Source organism: Glycine soja, chromosome 1, assembly GCF_004193775.1.
Source record: "Glycine soja cultivar W05 chromosome 1, ASM419377v2, whole genome shotgun sequence".
Classification (NCBI taxonomy): Eukaryota; Viridiplantae; Streptophyta; class Magnoliopsida; order Fabales; family Fabaceae; genus Glycine; species Glycine soja.
Genome location: NC_041002.1, coordinates 50772098 through 50789766, shown reverse-complemented (window position 1 = coordinate 50789766; position 17669 = coordinate 50772098). Strand labels below are relative to the sequence as shown.

Genomic DNA, 17669 nt, shown 5'->3' with positions numbered 1-17669 from the left:
TGCGAACTGCGAATGAACCACCTCGATAATGCACCTTGACAAAACCAACCACAACACGGAAGGAGGAGCTCATCCTACAAAAAAAACAAACTAAGTGGTGTAAGAAGAAAACAAAGAAGGAAGGAAAGAAGAAGAAGTAAAAAGGGGTAAGGTTGGAATTTTCAAAAATATGTTGGGTGTAGAAAAAATGTGAAAGGTGCAGGAAGAAAATCCAGCTTAATAAATTCAGAACAGGCCCGCTTGGTAGGCCCAATAAATTCCGTCCCCCTCTGTGTTGCGCTGCACCAGATTATTGGTTTCGTTTAAGAGAATTAAGCACTCGGTTACAGAACAAACTTCTTTCACTCTTTCGCTTCTGAATCTTCAACAATGGTGCTCGAGGTAATCCCCGATTTCCCCTCGTGCGTTGATTTGAACAAGCTTATCATTACCAATTTTTAGGGTTTTTTCTTGATGTTGCGGTAGCAGTTGTTTCATCGTATTGATTTCTTCAACAGGCGACGATGATCTGTATCGACAATTCTGAATGGATGCGTAACGGTGATTACTCTCCTTCTCGATTTCAAGCTCAAGCAGACGCTGTGAATCTCATTTGCGGTGCTAAAACGCAGGTTAGGTTTAGCCAAACCGTGCAATATTCTGCTTTTACATTTCCCCCCTCTCTATTTTATATTTGTTATCATTTCATTAATATGTTTAGTTTTGGAAAATTAGATAGAATTAGAGAAGACTTGGAAATCGGAATGTTATAGCTGGCTTGTGCTTGGATGAACTAAGCGTTTTATTGTTGATGTTGTGTTTCAGATTAGGTTTTTAAATTTGGGTTTCAGATAATTGTGTAGGGTTCTCTTGTGCTGATGAATTGTTTTGATTTTAATAATGCATACAGTCGAATCCAGAAAATACAGTGGGAGTTCTCACAATGGCAGGGAAAGGCGTTCGTGTTTTGGTCACCCCTACCAGTGATCTGGGCAAGATCTTAGCCTGCATGCATGGTCAGTATTTTACATATTTTTTTGAATGTGTTACCTTTGTTTTTATGTGTAGATGTTCTAGATTTATTATTTGGACTGTGCTATGTTGGAAAAAGCATTATTTGGTATGAGTTATAATTGAATCTAACCGCGTTATGAAATGGCTTATTTTGTATTGGAGTTTTATTATTCAAAATTAGTGTTTAGTTAGCATGTGCCCCTAGGACTAAGGTTAAAAATAAGACCAATAACTAAATTAAATATCATGAAATTCTTAAAATAATTTAATAATTTGTTTCTCTAAATAATTAAGATGAGTGATAGACGTGTTTTTTTTTTTTTTTAATTATTGTATATTGTGTTCGCTAAGACATTGGCAAATATACTAATGAGACAATTGTTGTCAACAACCTGTATTTGTTTCTCTAAATAATTAAGATGAGTGATAGACGTGTTTTTTTTTTTTTTTAATTTGTATTTTTTGTTAAGTCCTTCGAGAAGATATAGAAGGAGATAACAAGGTTGTCAAATTGAGAGTCTATGCAAACTCATAGAGCTTCCCTAAACTTGACTCGATAACTTGTTAAGAGTTTACCTAATACAAAATTTAATAGTTAAAATACCCATCATAATATCCAAAAAAGATTTAGTACTATATTAATAATACCTATGCAACAAAGTTAGCGGGGAGTGGTTTCTGCTGGTAGGATTGCAATTGGGTTAACCTTGCATGAGATGGGTCTTTCTCCTCAGCGAGAGTTGGGCCTGTTCACCTCGTTGGAGCAGGGTTCATCTAGTCTTCTTGTTGGTTTTGTTGCAGGCTTGCAACAATGCATTCATCTGAGCTGAGTTAATCACTTTGTGGCAGTTGAGTTGAGAGTGGATGCAGGTTTGTATCTTTGGTTCATTCAGAATTTTGTTGCAAGTAGGTTCTGGCTATGATGTTGGATGCAGTTGTAGACTGTAGAGTCAAGTTTGCAAGGCCGAGGTTGAAGGTTGTACATTCAAATTTCATGATGCCATGTTTTGGGTTTTTGAAAGGTGATAAAGCACTTTCATTTTGGTCTTTTTTGAAGGTAGAGCATCACTCTGGTGTAGAGTTATTCAATTCCTCTCTAACTTGTGAGTTTATACAAGTTTATTTGAGTTTACACAGAAGCAAGTTCACAAGCAATTTTCCTATCTAGAATCGTAAACTTATATGATTTTACAAGTTAACTCGCAAGTTTGACACCATAGGGAGATAGGATTAACAAATTATGCTGGAATTCAATTAGGAACTGGTTCAGAGATGCAGAAAAGTGAAGAACAAAATGGAATGAGCAAGAAAGTGAAGACTGTTATTCTCAAGAATGTAATAATTACAGAGAAAGAATTGGTTCTGGCACTTTGAGTGACTAGAATCCTCCTTCCCACCTATTTCCAATTTCTCAATACCCGTCTGACAATTAACTTTCCCTTTTATACTATTTATAGAATTGATTCCCACTTTTAACTACCTATAATTAACTTTGTTACTCTTGTAACTAAGGTGGCTTTATTCCCCACACTCTTTTTTCTTTTCTCTCTCAGAAACCTTCTTAATAGGATGGTGTGCCCTATCAAATTCATAAAGGAAATTTTGTTGAGCCTCTTTTCTTTTTGGATGTTAATAGTAGCTATGTAAGCTTGCCTTCTATAGGGCATGTATATTGGTGAGGTTGAACATTATCTAAACTCTTTTCTGAAACGATAAACAAGAATCGAACATGTTTGCTGCATATTCTTCTACCATATTGTGTCATAGTGTTTTTTTTTTTCTTTTGAAAAATGAGTTCATTTTGTTTTTATTTTTTCCCCTAATTTAGGGCTAGATATAGGTGGTGAGATGAACCTAGCTGCTGGCATTCAGGTTGCACAACTGGCTCTTAAGCATCGGCAAAATAAAAAACAACAGCAGAGGATTATTGTCTTTGCTGGAAGGTATGCTTAGCTATATTTTGTCCATATTGAAATTATATTATTTGTAGTTATTTTGTCTTAATTATCTAAATTAATGTTTTTCAGCCCTGTCAAGCATGAAAAGAAGATGTTGGAGATGATAGGAAGAAAGTTGAAAAAGAATAGTGTTGCACTTGATATTGTTAATTTTGGTGAAGAAGATGAGGGGAAGACAGAGAAGCTGGAAGCACTCCTCGCAGCTGTTAACAATAATGATACCAGCCACATTGTTCATGTTCCATCTGGTCCTAATGCCCTTTCTGATGTACTTATAAGGTTCGTGGGCTCAATTTCATCGTGTGTTTTTTCTTTTTTGTCCCTTGTTTCTCTCTTAAGATAAGTTCAATGTAACTTTTTTGATCTAATTTTGATATTCATACAATGTTGCTTTCTGGCAGTACACCTATTTTCACTGGTGATGGGGAAGGTGGAAGTGGTTTTGCAGCTGCTGCTGCTGCCGCTGCAGCTGGTGGTGTATCAGGATTTGAGTTTGGCGTGGATCCAAACTTGGATCCAGAATTGGCTCTTGCTCTAAGAGTTTCAATGGAAGAGGAGCGAGCCAGGCAGGAAGCAGCTGCAAAAAAGGCTGCAGAGGATGCTGCAAAACAAGAGAAGGGAGGTGAGCAGCAAGCCAGCGCACAAGATGCAACAATGACTGAGCGTGCCAGTGCAGCAATGTCTGAAGCTGAGAATAAGACAAGTGATTTGATGGTTGGTGTTTTTGTTGCATTTATCTACATGTTATTGCTTGTTTTTCTCCTTGATCAACTGGAATATAATAATCTATGTGCATATAATGGTTGGTTGGGCTGCTTTCAGAATTTATAGTAATTCTGGCTAATTAAATTGTAAAGGCATATTAGATGCCTAGGCTTGAAACTTAACAAGGAAGCTTGAAACTTCACAAGGAAGATGAGAATTGACATACTATTTTTGTTGTTTGTATTGACCTTCAAATGGAAACAGGATGATGAGAATGCCTTACTACAGCAGGCGCTTGCAATGTCTATGGATGATCCTGCCATTAGCCATGATGTAAAAGATACAGATATGTCAGAAGCATCTGCAAGTGATCCTGACTTGGCTCTGGGTGAGTTTTATGTTATTAATTCAATCCTCATCTAAGAAACAGAGATATTGACATGGGTCATGATGTAGGCAATGGACACTGCATTACAGTACAATTTAAGTGTCCCAACTCCCATGAGGCATTGAAGCGTGGTGTCTGATATGTGTCCAACATGGAATCACAGACCCCTTTTCTAAGTATCCTGCTCTTTATGCGTCATATTTCTTACATTAAGCATGGACACATGTTTTTGCAAATTGCAAGTCTTCTTTTTTAATCCAGTCTTTTGTATGACAAATGCCTTGTTTTTATATCTTGATGATTTAAGATGATTTCTTCATGTGTTTCCACTTCAGTGAAGTAGATAGTTCTTATTCCTTTTTGGTGAAAAGAAGGATTTCAATGTGTTTGTTTTGTCTGCATTTACATATTTACTTACTTAACTCCTACTTGTTTTGAGGATTTTGGTATGCTTACTATGACCTGTACATGGGGTTAAATTAATTTACATTTTAGAATTTCTAAGTCACAGTAAAGCTTCATTGGTGGTTATAATCTTTTGTTGGTTTGGTCATTTATCGCTTGCAGCACTCCAATTGTCAATAGCAGATAGTACAAAGGATCAAGGCAGCCAGTCAGACATGAGCAAATTGTTGGCCGATCAATCCTTTGTATCTTCTATCCTTGCATCGGTATGTCTAATAAATCCCATGATTATTTGTTATGTTAAACATTCCCCATGATTATTTGTTTTGTTCTTTTAACATAGTAGATTGATCTGCTGTATTTTATGCACTAAGTGATAATTGGTGGGTTTTTGCAGCTTCCTGGGGTTGACCCAAATGACCCTTCTGTCAAGGATTTGCTGGCTTCCATGCAAAATCAGTCTGAGGTTAGTCTTTCTATGGAAAAGCGTATATTGGGATTTGAAAGGAATTTTTTTCAAAATTGCAGCACAAGCCATTGTTGGAGTCTTTGGCCTACGTTAACCTTGAACACCTTTCCCCTTTCTCCCCTCCTTTGATTGTTTTTTCCACTTTATTCAGCAATTGTTGAATTTGCTTGGTATTGTCTTTCTAATATAGTAATATTGGAAATCCTTTGTGAAGTGTTTATGATGTCTGCCATTGAATGCCTTAAGGACAGTAGTTGGCTTTGGTTTTCTTAATATGAAAACATAATCAGACCGCACAACCTTGATTACTTCATTTGTGATTGTTTGCTTCTTTTTTATTTTTATTTTTTGAATGTATTTTCTGGGTTAATATTGTGTCTTGAAGTTGTGTAGCAAACCATTACTGTAATACTATATATATATGAGAAGGGATCTACTTACTCCAAGAGAAACAGATCCCTCCTCTATATATATGTATATTAATGGATCACGAGATTTTTATACAAAGACTAATTTGCTACCAAGCTTAAGATCTTTTATGCCTAGTGCCCTATCTTAAACTTCATTTTTTTTTTCTTTTCCTTTTGGGGGTGGGGGTAAGTGGTATTTTGCTCCATTTCCTGTAATGCTATCAATTTTCTGATTGTATTGTTTATCCAGCCTCAACAGAAGAATGACGACAAGCCATCAAACGAGGAGGAGAAGAAGTAATCTTTGAGAACCACTTTGCCCTGTATGGTTTTATTTTCTTGGTAGCATTCTTCGCGGCTGTTACTAATCGGGGGAACTATTTACGCATGTTTCAATGTGTCTCTCTGCACTTTAATTGGAACCAATGCATGTCTCTCGATTGAATATTGGATGATTTTTAACTTAAAATGTTCTTGATTATCATGCCTTGTTCTTGGTTGGTGCTTATCATGTGACGAGGGCTTTTAAAGGACTGTGTTTTAATACCGAAGAAAGTTCCAACTATTAAAATGTATTTCAATCTCATCTCCATATTTGTGCTAATCCGTAATTTGTTACCTTTTATTTTATTTTATTAACATAGATGAATGCTTAGGTTATTTTCTAAAAAAAATCAGTTTTTTTTATGAAAAACTTTTGGTTAAAACTAAGTTATTTCTTTTTCATTTTTTAAATATGAAGTCCAGAAAAAAGTTATAACATTATTTCGATGTTTTTATTCTTGTGGGGAATTTTTTTCCTTAATGAATTTGAGTTTTCATAAATTAATATCAACTGCGTAGGACCTTAAGCATAAAACACCCTTTAAATTAAATAAGTTAGTTGGGTAGTTTAAATAAGCCTTATAAATAAACATCTTTGTCCTTATTTTTATTAAATGACTGATTAAAAGTTTAACAGCTTGTCCTTATTTTTATTAAATGATTGATTAAAAGTTTAACAGTTTAAATAAGCTTTATAATCATATTTTGTCCGAATTTTTATTAAATGATGTTTTTTTAACCCTCCGATTCATTAGGGAAAAGAATAAATCCTGATTTATTCAGAATTCGGTTGAGAGATAAATAAAATTTGATAAATAATTATTTCTGTTAAAAATTGAACTCAGGATCTTATTTACTTATTAATTAGTCTTTATAATTAAGAATTTTAAATCTTATACATATAAAATAAGTTTTCAAAGTTAAGCTGATTTGAAACTCCATTTGACATTTCGTTAAGTAGACCTAGGTTTGTTGGACAGTGTTTAACCTAGGCGAGCCATTTGATAGTGTTAAATGATTCAACTTGTGACCAAAGAATAGTGCAACTAAGTGAAACATATAAACAATCTATTGTCACTTAGCTGTTGTTGATTATAATGAAAGATGATTATAATTTGAAATTATTTTCCCCATTTTCTATAATGTTGCCAGATTGAATTTGAATTTTAGAAGCACTATTTTTTTTTAAAAGCAGGGGAATCGCTATAATTATACCTACAAAAATATCGGTGAAAGAAAAAAAAAAAAGAGCCAACAAAGATTGATCCAATTGCGAAGGAACATATGCATAATTCACAAGATTGTGAGTAATTTGTTAGTGTTTATTGAGCTTTGACACCTATCCTGATTTGGTATTTTCTCATAGTCTATTCATCTAAACTTTAAATAAATAAAAAAAAGACAAAAAAATGATACGGCTCTTAAAAAATAACGCACTTCAGTGTGTTAATTGATATGGCACTGAAAAATAATGCACCCAAGTGCAGCCAATAAATAATAGAGATGTTCCTATCCAGTTCTAGGAATGAGGTTTTCATCATTCCCGTCTTTGAAGTTTAAACTTGGCAATAAAGTCCAAGCCAATCAAAGAGCAGCACACCTCTTATAGAAATAAAAGCGGAATATCCTCCATGAAGAGATGAGATAATTACCTTCTTTCACATGTATAATGGCTATAAACAATGTCATTGCAGTTGCAGGGTGACGATCCCCCAATCCCACTAAATTCAAGTACAACTATGATTCATAGATCCTCCATTCTGGGTTTGACATTCATGCCCCTTAATAAATTTAAATGTAGTTTAACCTAATCCACCCATGATAACAATCAGAACAAACAAAAAGTAGGATGCCGTAGTAGGAAGGGGGGTCGACAACTACAAGGGATCAATATGAGTTCAACTAATAGCATGTAAAATAATTTTGGCTTGTTAAAAAGAAATGATGAAAAGTATTTATCGACTTTTGTTGATGAAATCTATATTGGAAAATTTTTCTGTACAGTGGGGTTATTCGTCTTAATTGGTCTTTTTTTAATATATAAAATTTGAACTTGAGATCTATCTTACCTCAAGTAATGTTGGTTGGTTTTCCGATGGAAATAAAAATTCAGGATATTTAATAACTTAGCCTCTCAAAAGAAAAGAAAAACTTAACCAAATGAAATAAACCCTCCTAAATTTTGATTAAATTGTGTTTGATCTACATCATTAAACCTACTCTTTTGAGAACATTGTATCATGTAATCCTCTGCTAATATTGTCTTCTTTCAATTTATAGCATTGACCATTTTTTAAATGAGGATTTTTTGAATACATAAGAATCAAAATCAGATATTACGGAATTTAGGATAGTTTAACCTATTAAGTTAAATATTTTTATTAAATGAGTAAAGTCTAAAGTTTAGAATGAGTATTAAGTATAATTTGACATAAATTGAGAAACATCGATCCATATAATCTGTCACAAAAACTTTAATCTATAAATGGGATGTGCTATGATACAATAAGTGCTCAAGCCTTTATTACTGTTTTTTTTTTTTATTGGAAAAGAATCACTCTGCACTCATATCTTGAGATGATCTAGATACTTCAGCATACGGACCTTTTTCTTAAAGAAAAAAAAATACTAAATTTAATAAATTCATTGAACAAAATCAACAAATACTATCTCTATTCCTACGTACAAAAAATAAATGAAAATATTTTTTTTCTAAATATAAAAAATATATGACTACTTTCAAATGCATTGATTGTTAATATTTTTATATTATTAATTTATTGTGAAGCCTTTTAATGAGATAATCACTCATTTTTAATGAAAGTGATTGAATTTATTAAACTATTGACAATATAATTCATATTTACTGGTTGAAAAAAGTATCTCTTGAAATGTAAGTAGTGTCATTAAATACACTTACCACTTAAATCATTCAATTTTATAAATATTTCTAAAATAAAATTAAATTTATAATATTATTAAAATAAACTAACTTTAACTACTTTTTTTTATTAGTTTTGATAAACTGGTGTTTGTTTTTTTAATTTATAAAACGAAAGTAGTGTTACATAAAGGACCAAATTTTATTAATTTATAACCAAACATAGTCAAGCTTCATTTAATATCCATTTTTTCTTTAATAATTAATACTAGTAGGTTTCTTTAAGAGCATTTAAGATTATGAGTCATAACATCTTTTCTTTAATGAATCTTCATTATTTAAAATAAAAGGTGAGACAAAAAATATAATTTTAAGGTGAAATATTTATTGGTGTCATAAAGATAAGAATTAAGAAATTAATGATAATATATATGATTACATATCATATGAGATAAAGATATTTTACATGAGAGTGAGTGAATTAAATGTGGACAATATAATCAAACATGAATGATCAAAATTTAATCCTTTAAATTTTATATAAGATATTTCTTTTCATAAAATATCTACTCAAAATATTTTTTATATATATATAATTTTTAAAAATATTAACATATCACCACTAATTACGTTTATCACAAGATTATTTTAGCTTAAGTAAAAGTGTTAGAGATGGAATTTAATTACCTTTAAGTCTATATAAGAAACAAATTAATGTACCTAAACAGGGATTTCAATGCACACCTCTACTTAATTTTTAATAAAAAAAATTCTATTATTGTTCCTTTAAAGAGTGAAGTTTCGTGCGCTTCAATTTAAACCTTCTCCGGCCTGCACTACTAAACATAAAACCAGGTTCATTTGGGGGTGAATAATGGCAAAGAAAGTGACTATAGTTTCACATTGTTTCTCTGCTTTTCTCCTGTTTTATTTATGTGGGACAGTAGTTTGTGTCAAGTACAATACTGGAGCTAGTGTTGTGCCAGGCAAATTGAATGTTCATCTCATTGCTCATTCCCATGACGATGTTGGTTGGCTCAAAACCGTTGACCAATACTATGTTGGGTCCAACAATAGTATTCAAGTTAGAGTCATATGATTTGTGCACTTTTTTTTTGGTGCAGCATATGTGTGTGTGTTTCATGGTTAATTGTTTTGTAGGGTGCATGTGTGGAGAATGTGCTGGACTCGGTGGTAGTGTCCCTTCAGCTTAACCAAAACAGAAAGTTTGTGTTCGCTGAGATGGTATAAAATATAGGAGCTTAAAGTGTTTACAACTTTCAATTCATTCAGTTTGTGAAGTTTTAGTTACTACTACTTACTAACATAACCATGTTCGAATGATGTTAAAATGAATAATTCTATATGAAACCCATATATATATCTTATTTGATTGAATTATCACAATCTATGGCAGGCTTTTTTCCATAGATGGTGGGTGGAACAAACTCCACAGACACAGGTGCAAGTGAGAAAGCTTGTGGATGCTGGCCAGCTAGAATTTATGTACGTTGATTGTTAGTTACCTATGAATTGTGATATCTATCTATCTATAAAGTTGTATCAGTTGAGAAGTTTTAATTATGAGAATTATGCATCTTAGTCATTCAACTAAATGTAGTATTATAAAGTTAAGGATGTGAGTGTGATGTGTTTGTGTGGTGCAGAAATGGTGGTTGGTGCATGCATGACGAAGCCACGACTCACTACATAGACATGATTGATCAAACGACTCTTGGTCACCGCTTCATCAAAAACCAATTCAACAAGGTCCCTCGTGCAGGGTGGCAGATTGATCCCTTTGGACACTCTGCTGTTCAGGCTTACTTGCTTGGTGCTGAGGTTCCTCTCTTCACTTTCTGTCACTTCATTTCCCCCAACAATATATCTTGACACTAATCAACATCATATCATTTTTCTATGTCATGTCAATTTGCTTTTTCTTTTCTTTTTTATGAATTACACACCCCACGTTTGATATCATAATGATTGTAGTTAACAGACAACAACAAATGACTAATATGCTTTCATACTGTCTCTGCAGCTTGGTTTTGATTCTGTGCACTTCGCTAGGATTGATTATCAGGACAGAGCTAAGCGCAAAGTTGATAAGACTCTTGAAGTTGTGTGGCGAAGCTCCAAGACATTTGGCTCTTCAGCCCAGGTTAGGATTGTGATATCTTTAGTCATCAACAAAATTATTTTAATTTTTTAATTTACCTTTTGTGTCTTCTACAGATTTTTGCCAATGCTTTTCCTGTTCATTATAGTCCCCCAAGTGGTTTTCATTTTGAAATCAATGATGACTTTGTTCCCGTACAGGTTGTTACATTTTACTGCTAAAACCTGAACATTGCAAATTTGTTTGGTTAAAGCACATTGCTAATTTCATGTAACAATTAACGACTGCAGGATGATCCCCTTCTATTTGATTACAATGTTGAACAGCGAGTCAAGGACTTCATTGCTGCTGCTATTACACAAGTAAGCTCATTCACTCCAACATCTTTTGCTATAACAGTGCAGTTTTCTTAGAAAAACAAGATGTGCATATATATAAATTGTGTGCATCTATGATAGGCAAATGTGACTAGGACGAACCATATTATGTGGACAATGGGCGATGATTTCCAGTACCAAAATGCAGAGAGTTGGTTCAAACAAATGGATAAACTAATTCACTATGTTAATAAGGTTTGCGACTGTGTTTATGATGCATACAGAACAATCCATTTTTTTAAATTGTTTTATATCATGATTAGGCCATAAATACATGTTTTGTGTGCGTTTTAATCTTGTCAGGATGGCAGAGTGAATGCTTTATATTCTACTCCATCTATTTATACCGATGCAAAAAATGCTGCAAATCAACCATGGCCCCTGAAAACTGATGATTACTTCCCGTATGGATATGTTAAATTTGTTTTGCTAATTTGAAGTAGCTTATACTCTGATTTTATGCACAAGCACAAGATTGATTTTTGATGATTAATGATGGCTTTTATCATAGGTATGCGGATGGACCAAATGCTTATTGGACAGGCTATTTCACTAGTCGGCCAGCGTTTAAGCGATATGTTAGGATCCTTAGTGGATACTATTTGGTATGATTAACATTGGCTTCACATTCCTCAGATTTTCTAATCAAAATGAAATTGTGTGGATTAAATATATATCTTGTTTGCTTCTCTTCAACAAACCTGAAACCTTCTTTAAATGGTAATATTATATATAGGCAGCACGACAACTTGAATTTTTTGCTGGAAAGAAATCCACTGTAGGCCACACTATAGACCTTGGAGATGCTCTCGGCGTTGCACAGCATCATGATGCTGTCTCTGGCACTGCCAAGCAACACACAACTAATGACTATGCAAAACGACTTGCTATTGGAGCCTCAAGGGTCAGGGATTTAAATTTAACTTTTGATAATGTATTTTTGTCTCCCATATATATATATATATATTGGTATTTGTATGTAAGGACAATTTTCTAAATGCAATGAATGATTTCTTGTAGGCTGAAGCTGTTGTTAGTTCTTCTTTGTATTGTCTTACTAGCAAGAAACTAGGGGTTCAATGCTCAGCACCTACATCGGCATTTTCCCAGGTACTATTTGTAAGAGAAAATTAATATTCCCGTATATCTCTATTCTTAATTGATTGCTTTAAACATTTAATTAGGTTATGGTCTTATTGGAGCCACGGACATAACTTTAGGGCCTTTGTTTCCCATCTTATGTAAACCATGTCTTGGTAGATTGTGGATTTTAATCCTCCTATTTTTATTTTTTTTCATTTTTTCCTTTATTATTTGATTTTGACAGTGTCAATTACTCAATATCAGTTACTGCCCACCAACAGAAGACGGTATTCCACAAGCGAAGAGTTTGGTATGTTACCATATTTTGTTTAGAAAATTTTGATAATTTTTTACATATCACGTGCTAATGATTGCTCCCAGGTATTAGTGGTGTATAACCCACTTGGATGGAATCGCAGTGACATTGTTAGAATACCAGTGAGTATCTATTTGCTTGTGGCATCATAAAATAAGTCAAATGCTATCCCAAGTCATAACTTATTGGAGTTCCTTCTAATTTTAGCATCTTTAAGTGGCATAAATTGTTACATATTATGACTCACTTTACAATATTTTCCACTTTGCTCCAATAATACACTTTGATATTTTTATTTTTTCATTGAATTGACTGTTTGCATTAGGTTAATGACGCAAATCTTGTTGTAAAAGATTCATTGGGAAATAACATTGAAACACAATATATAGAAGTGGATAATGTTACAGCAAATTTAAGAGAATTCTATGTCAAAGTTTATGTGGGAGTGTCACCCCAACAAGCCCCAAAGTACTGGCTTCTATTTCAGGCTTCTGTACCTCCACTTGGATGGAGTACGTATTTCATTTCTAAAACAGCAAAAAAAGGTAATGTACCCTTTTCTCCTTCGTTTTCTAAGCCCAGTTAGAAATGCTACTCAACACACATACTTGATTACCATAAACTAATTGATTTTACAAATTTTCTTTTCTTTCTTTTTTTACAAAGTTTCTAAACAAAAATTAATTTACTTTAAACTTAATTAAATTCAATTTTTTAATATCAAGATTATGTAAAGTCAAGTTTGAAAATATTCACAGAAACACGCCACAAGTTTTATCATGGTACCAATTCCCATATCTCATTAATTAGTTTTCAGCATTTTTCATATGCTTTACCTGTGTTTCAATTTAATTAGGCAAAAACAGGATTGGATTTCTCTCATACCAAAGCAGTCAAAACAAAGATACCATTGAAGTAGGTCCGGGAAATTTAAAGCTGTCATTTTCTTCAGAGTCTGGACAACTCATACGGATGCATAATTCCAAAACTGGAGTAAGTACTTTTGAAAGCTCATTGGCACAGAATAATATGTTTGCAGTTAGTTTTAATTGAATATATAAATATGATTATGTGATACGAATAGGTCACCAATTATGAAGTAGCGTGCATCATAGATGAGGGCTACACAAGTTCTGTTTGACATAACCAAAATAACACATCAGGAAAGCCAATTTTCAGGCATCAATGAAACACTATAATCAAACAACAATTTTTCATATTCTGTAGGCAGACGTTACAGCTAAGTAAGCTTAGAATTATACATGTTGGGTTGAGTTCATCATATATTCTGTTGAACTCATATGCATTGAATCATGTTCAATTGCAATTTACAAAGGAAACCACATATTTCAAAAGTTACTTACGCATGGCAAAAGGAATATTGGTTTCATATCAAGATAATTTTGAAGGGTGTGGTGAAGAATTTTCATGACTTTTCAAATATTTTCCAGGTAGCTGTACCAATTCAGCAAAGCTATCTCTGGTATAGTTCCAGTCAAGGTGAAGGTCAGGTATGTGATTTTGTTTTCTACACAACACTTATTCTAGTAACAAATAAATATAGTACAGAGTATGTTGCAATATCAGATTTGTTATCTCTCCAGGATTCTGGTGCATATATATTTCGGCCTCATACCCCTCCAAATATTGTTTCAAGATCAGTAAGTTTCTTCCTCTAATCGGTTAACTCAGCAATATTTCAATGTTTTATTTATGGTAGTTTCATATGTATGAAATATGAACTTTGACATGGACATAAAATACAACCTGGATGAACTCATGTCCCAAACAACTTGAAAGGGGGAACTTACTTCATACCTTTATATTGTGTCTCCATAGATGCATTTTGATTTATTTGATGTAATACAGGTGCCCTTCAAGATAATCCGCGGACCATTAGTTGATGAGGTTCATCAGGAGTTTAGTTCTTGGATTTACCAGGTAAGCAAAACCTATATATTCTTAGTTGCAATATATTTATGGATTTCCTGACACGATATCATGAGTGTTGCATGACTGTGTTTAGAGGAGGTAAACGTGAAACTTATTTCTTGAGGTATGGTAAATGGTAATGTGATACAAACAAGCAACTAAATATTGAAAATGAATTGGATGTGTACCAGAGGAGAAAGCAGTGAGGCATATAACATTCTCTAGGATCTCGCTAGATCATCTAGTCTTTACTTTTCACTACAAAGATTAGAATAAGGAGTTTGAAATTCAAGATAAGCACGTAAAGAACATTGTAGTGGCCCGGTCGGGGGGGAGGGGGGTTAAAGTTGAAACCCTTCCCTTTATAATGGGGTACTCATGAATTACCTTCATGGTTTTGTTTAATCCGTGAGTAACTTATTGGTTTATTGTTTGTTTATTTTTAGGTTACTAGGGTCTATAAAGACAAAGAGCATTCAGAGATTGAATACACTGTAAGTCACATTGTCTAGCCTTGTGGAAGACCACTTTTTTTTTGGAGGTGTAGCTGCTAAATAAAATACGGTGTCCGTTAATTGGCCTAATATGGATTGTGAAGTTATGAAAAGAAGTATAACAAATGAGGTTCTGACACATTTATTTTTTGAAGATTGGTCCAATTCCTATAGAGGATGGAATTGGAAAAGAGGTGATCACCCAAATGACAGCAAATATGGTTACAGACAAAGAGTTCTATACTGACTCTAATGGAAGAGATTTTTTGAAACGGGTAAGTCTCTTCTACGATTTTTCTTCAGTTTATATTGAAGTCCTCCATGGGTTAAAAAAAATGCAAAATTAAATTTCATAAAAAAAAACTTATGCAGGTTCGAGATCATAGGGATGATTGGCCACTTCAAGTTCATGAACCAGTAGCAGGCAACTATTATCCAGTAAACTTCTTTACTCAATTAATTTCTTCGGGAATTTTGGTTTTTTGCTTCTAATAACCAATATCCAATTGAAGAAAAGAAGAGCAATTAACTTATACTTTTCTTTACCATCCAAAACTGGGTAACGAATCATTATAATTAGAGAGAGAGAGGATGCATGTTAATTATCGGTTGTTGAATTAAGAAAATGATTTTTGCTTGATCTAAAACACTTCTAACTTATTTTCTCCCATTCAGCTCAATCTTGGAATTTATGTTAAGGATAAGAAATCTGAATTGTCGGTCTTAGTTGATCGGGCCACTGGAGGAGGCAGTATCAAAGATGGTCAGGTGGAACTTATGCTTCATAGGTACAAATTTAAACTGCATGATATTTTTATATTGCAAACAAACTACTAATTGCTGATTTTTACTACTCCAGGCGCATGCTCTTTGATGATGGCAGAGGAGTAGACGAAGGTCTTGATGAACTAGTGTGCCAAAATGATAGATGTCAAGGACTAACAGTATGACCACGCTCAAATTAGTTTATGTTCAAGCATATATATTAAATAATTGATTGAATGAAAATTTCTGTTTTATGTTTTTTGGCTAAAGACATGAATTGAAACACTCCATTCCTCTGGCTGGCGCAGAAAAACTAGAAATGAACTACAGTTTTCCGTATGTATATGTTTGTGTGCTGATCAGAATGAGAAAATAGAGTGAATATAAATATAAATCAATTGTGAAATTTCAGAATCTGACATCCTGTATAGTTCAATTTCCACTACAAGAACTTCTGCTTTTAAGTGCATGTTAGATAAAATACTATATCTAGGGAAGCCTTATTCAAACTTACTATGCTCCACATATATAGTGTATGGAATTCCTATCCTCTTTCTGTAATATCTTGTTCTTTGTATCAGGTAAGAGGAAATTATTATGTGGGCATCCACAAACTTGGAGCTGGTTCACACTGGCGCCGTACAACTGGTCAGGAAGTTTATTCACCACTATTATTGGCTTTTGCACATGAGGTATTACTTAACTGTAGTTTAGTTACTTCATGGATTAGTCTTATCCATATTACATATTCTAAGATATCTATTGATCAGGACTTAGGAAACTGGAAGGCCTTTCATGTGACCAGAGGAACTGTCATTGATCCTAATTACAACTTACCTCCCAATGTTGCTCTGATAACTCTTGAGGTAGACTTAATTGCAGCACTACTTGCTATAGCATAGCCTATCTTTCTTTCTGTCTAACTTTGGTAGTTTCGCAGGTGTTGGATAATGGAATGGTGCTTCTCCGTTTGGCACATCTATATGAGGTATAAATGTATAATATTATAATAACAAATATCATTATCCTGTACATATATTGTTTTGTATTTACTCTGCTGTTGTGGCTATTTGTTCTTGAAGGAAAATGTTACATGAACACCAATGTGCTACTATATACCTAGAGAGGTATAGAGATAGAAGAGAGAAATATATTCGTGTAGATATGATGAGTGATATGATATGATAAAAAAAAAATAATGAGAAATGAAGCGTGTCAATTAGGTGTACATATTTATACCTACAGGTGCCCATTTATCTTTACATTTCATCTGCAAGCAATCTACTTATCAATTTCTTTCATGTTTTCAATGTGATTAGGCTGGTGAAGATGCTCAGCTTTCAACTTTGACCAAAGTTGAATTGAAGAAAATGTTTGCCACAAAAATGGTGCATGAGGCTCTGTCTTTCTATACTAAACAAATAAATAAACATTTGCATTTTGATCAAGTTTTTATATTTGAAGCTCAAACTTCCTTAGACAAGCATAATCTACATATTGTTTGACGTTTTACTGTCCGTGTGAATAGTTATGGATGATTGGTTGCTTATTATGCAGATAAGGGGATTGATTGAGGTTAGTTTATCAGCAAATCAAGAGAAGGAAAAAATGAAGAAGAAAACATGGAACGTTGCAGGGGACAAGGGACAAGGGTCTAAATCAGTTAGGGGTGGCCCTGTCAGCCATATTAATCTCGTAGTTGAGCTTGGTCCCATGGAAATACGTTCTTTCCTGTTGAAATTCTAAAAAATACAATAGCCCATTTGAAGATTTCGTAATAAGAAATCAAGTAATCTAGCATGTGTCTCTTTTAATTGCAATATTCCATATCTTACTGTAGAATCATGTTAGACAGTTAATTATGCAAAGTGTCCCTTAATATCAATCACATTACACACGCATAATTCAAATAAAACAACTCCTCTATGGCCGGTTGTAGACTTGTAGCCATAGATGAAATGAACACATGAGATAAAGCTTTTGAAAATGGTAAACCCATGCAGATGCCTTGTGATTCGGTTCCATTGCTCAAACCATGTGTCTTGTT

General features: G+C 33.5%; 2 protein-coding genes across 8 annotated transcripts; both read left to right on the top strand.

Moving 5' to 3' along the window:
* The first annotated feature begins 267 nt into the window (after window positions 1-267).
* LOC114419710 (26S proteasome non-ATPase regulatory subunit 4 homolog) lies at window positions 268-5932 on the top strand. 6 transcript variants are annotated; one of them, XM_028385474.1, is made up of 10 exons: window positions 268-381; window positions 498-611; window positions 890-995; window positions 2822-2936; window positions 3021-3230; window positions 3353-3665; window positions 3921-4044; window positions 4612-4715; window positions 4847-4915; window positions 5579-5914. In XM_028385474.1, exons 1-10 carry the CDS (start codon window positions 370-372, stop codon window positions 5627-5629), a joined length of 1218 nt encoding a protein of 405 aa, XP_028241275.1. In that variant the 5' UTR covers window positions 268-369; the 3' UTR covers window positions 5630-5914. The 6 variants fall into 6 exon arrangements, with proteins under 6 accessions (XP_028241275.1, XP_028241306.1, XP_028241284.1 ...); XM_028385483.1 differs by having other exon boundaries at window positions 322-381; window positions 469-611; XM_028385511.1 differs by lacking the exons at window positions 268-381; window positions 498-611 and adding exons at window positions 1795-1863; window positions 2051-2096 and having other exon boundaries at window positions 5579-5932.
* A 3413-nt stretch (window positions 5933-9345) lies between these two features.
* Window positions 9346-17537, top strand: LOC114419701 (alpha-mannosidase-like). 2 transcript variants are annotated; one of them, XM_028385452.1, is made up of 29 exons: window positions 9346-9617; window positions 9695-9778; window positions 9951-10039; window positions 10201-10375; window positions 10578-10697; window positions 10772-10855; window positions 10946-11017; window positions 11114-11227; window positions 11336-11436; window positions 11544-11637; window positions 11769-11936; window positions 12053-12142; window positions 12360-12425; window positions 12497-12553; window positions 12757-12976; window positions 13288-13424; window positions 13883-13942; window positions 14036-14092; window positions 14301-14372; window positions 14810-14857; window positions 15013-15132; window positions 15230-15295; window positions 15533-15645; window positions 15717-15801; window positions 16204-16314; window positions 16393-16488; window positions 16563-16610; window positions 16942-17010; window positions 17180-17537. In XM_028385452.1, exons 1-29 carry the CDS (start codon window positions 9408-9410, stop codon window positions 17366-17368), a joined length of 3015 nt encoding a protein of 1004 aa, XP_028241253.1. In that variant the 5' UTR covers window positions 9346-9407; the 3' UTR covers window positions 17369-17537. The 2 variants fall into 2 exon arrangements, with proteins under 2 accessions (XP_028241253.1, XP_028241262.1); XM_028385461.1 differs by lacking the exon at window positions 10772-10855 and having other exon boundaries at window positions 17180-17368.
* The last annotated feature ends 132 nt before the right edge of the window (window positions 17538-17669 follow it).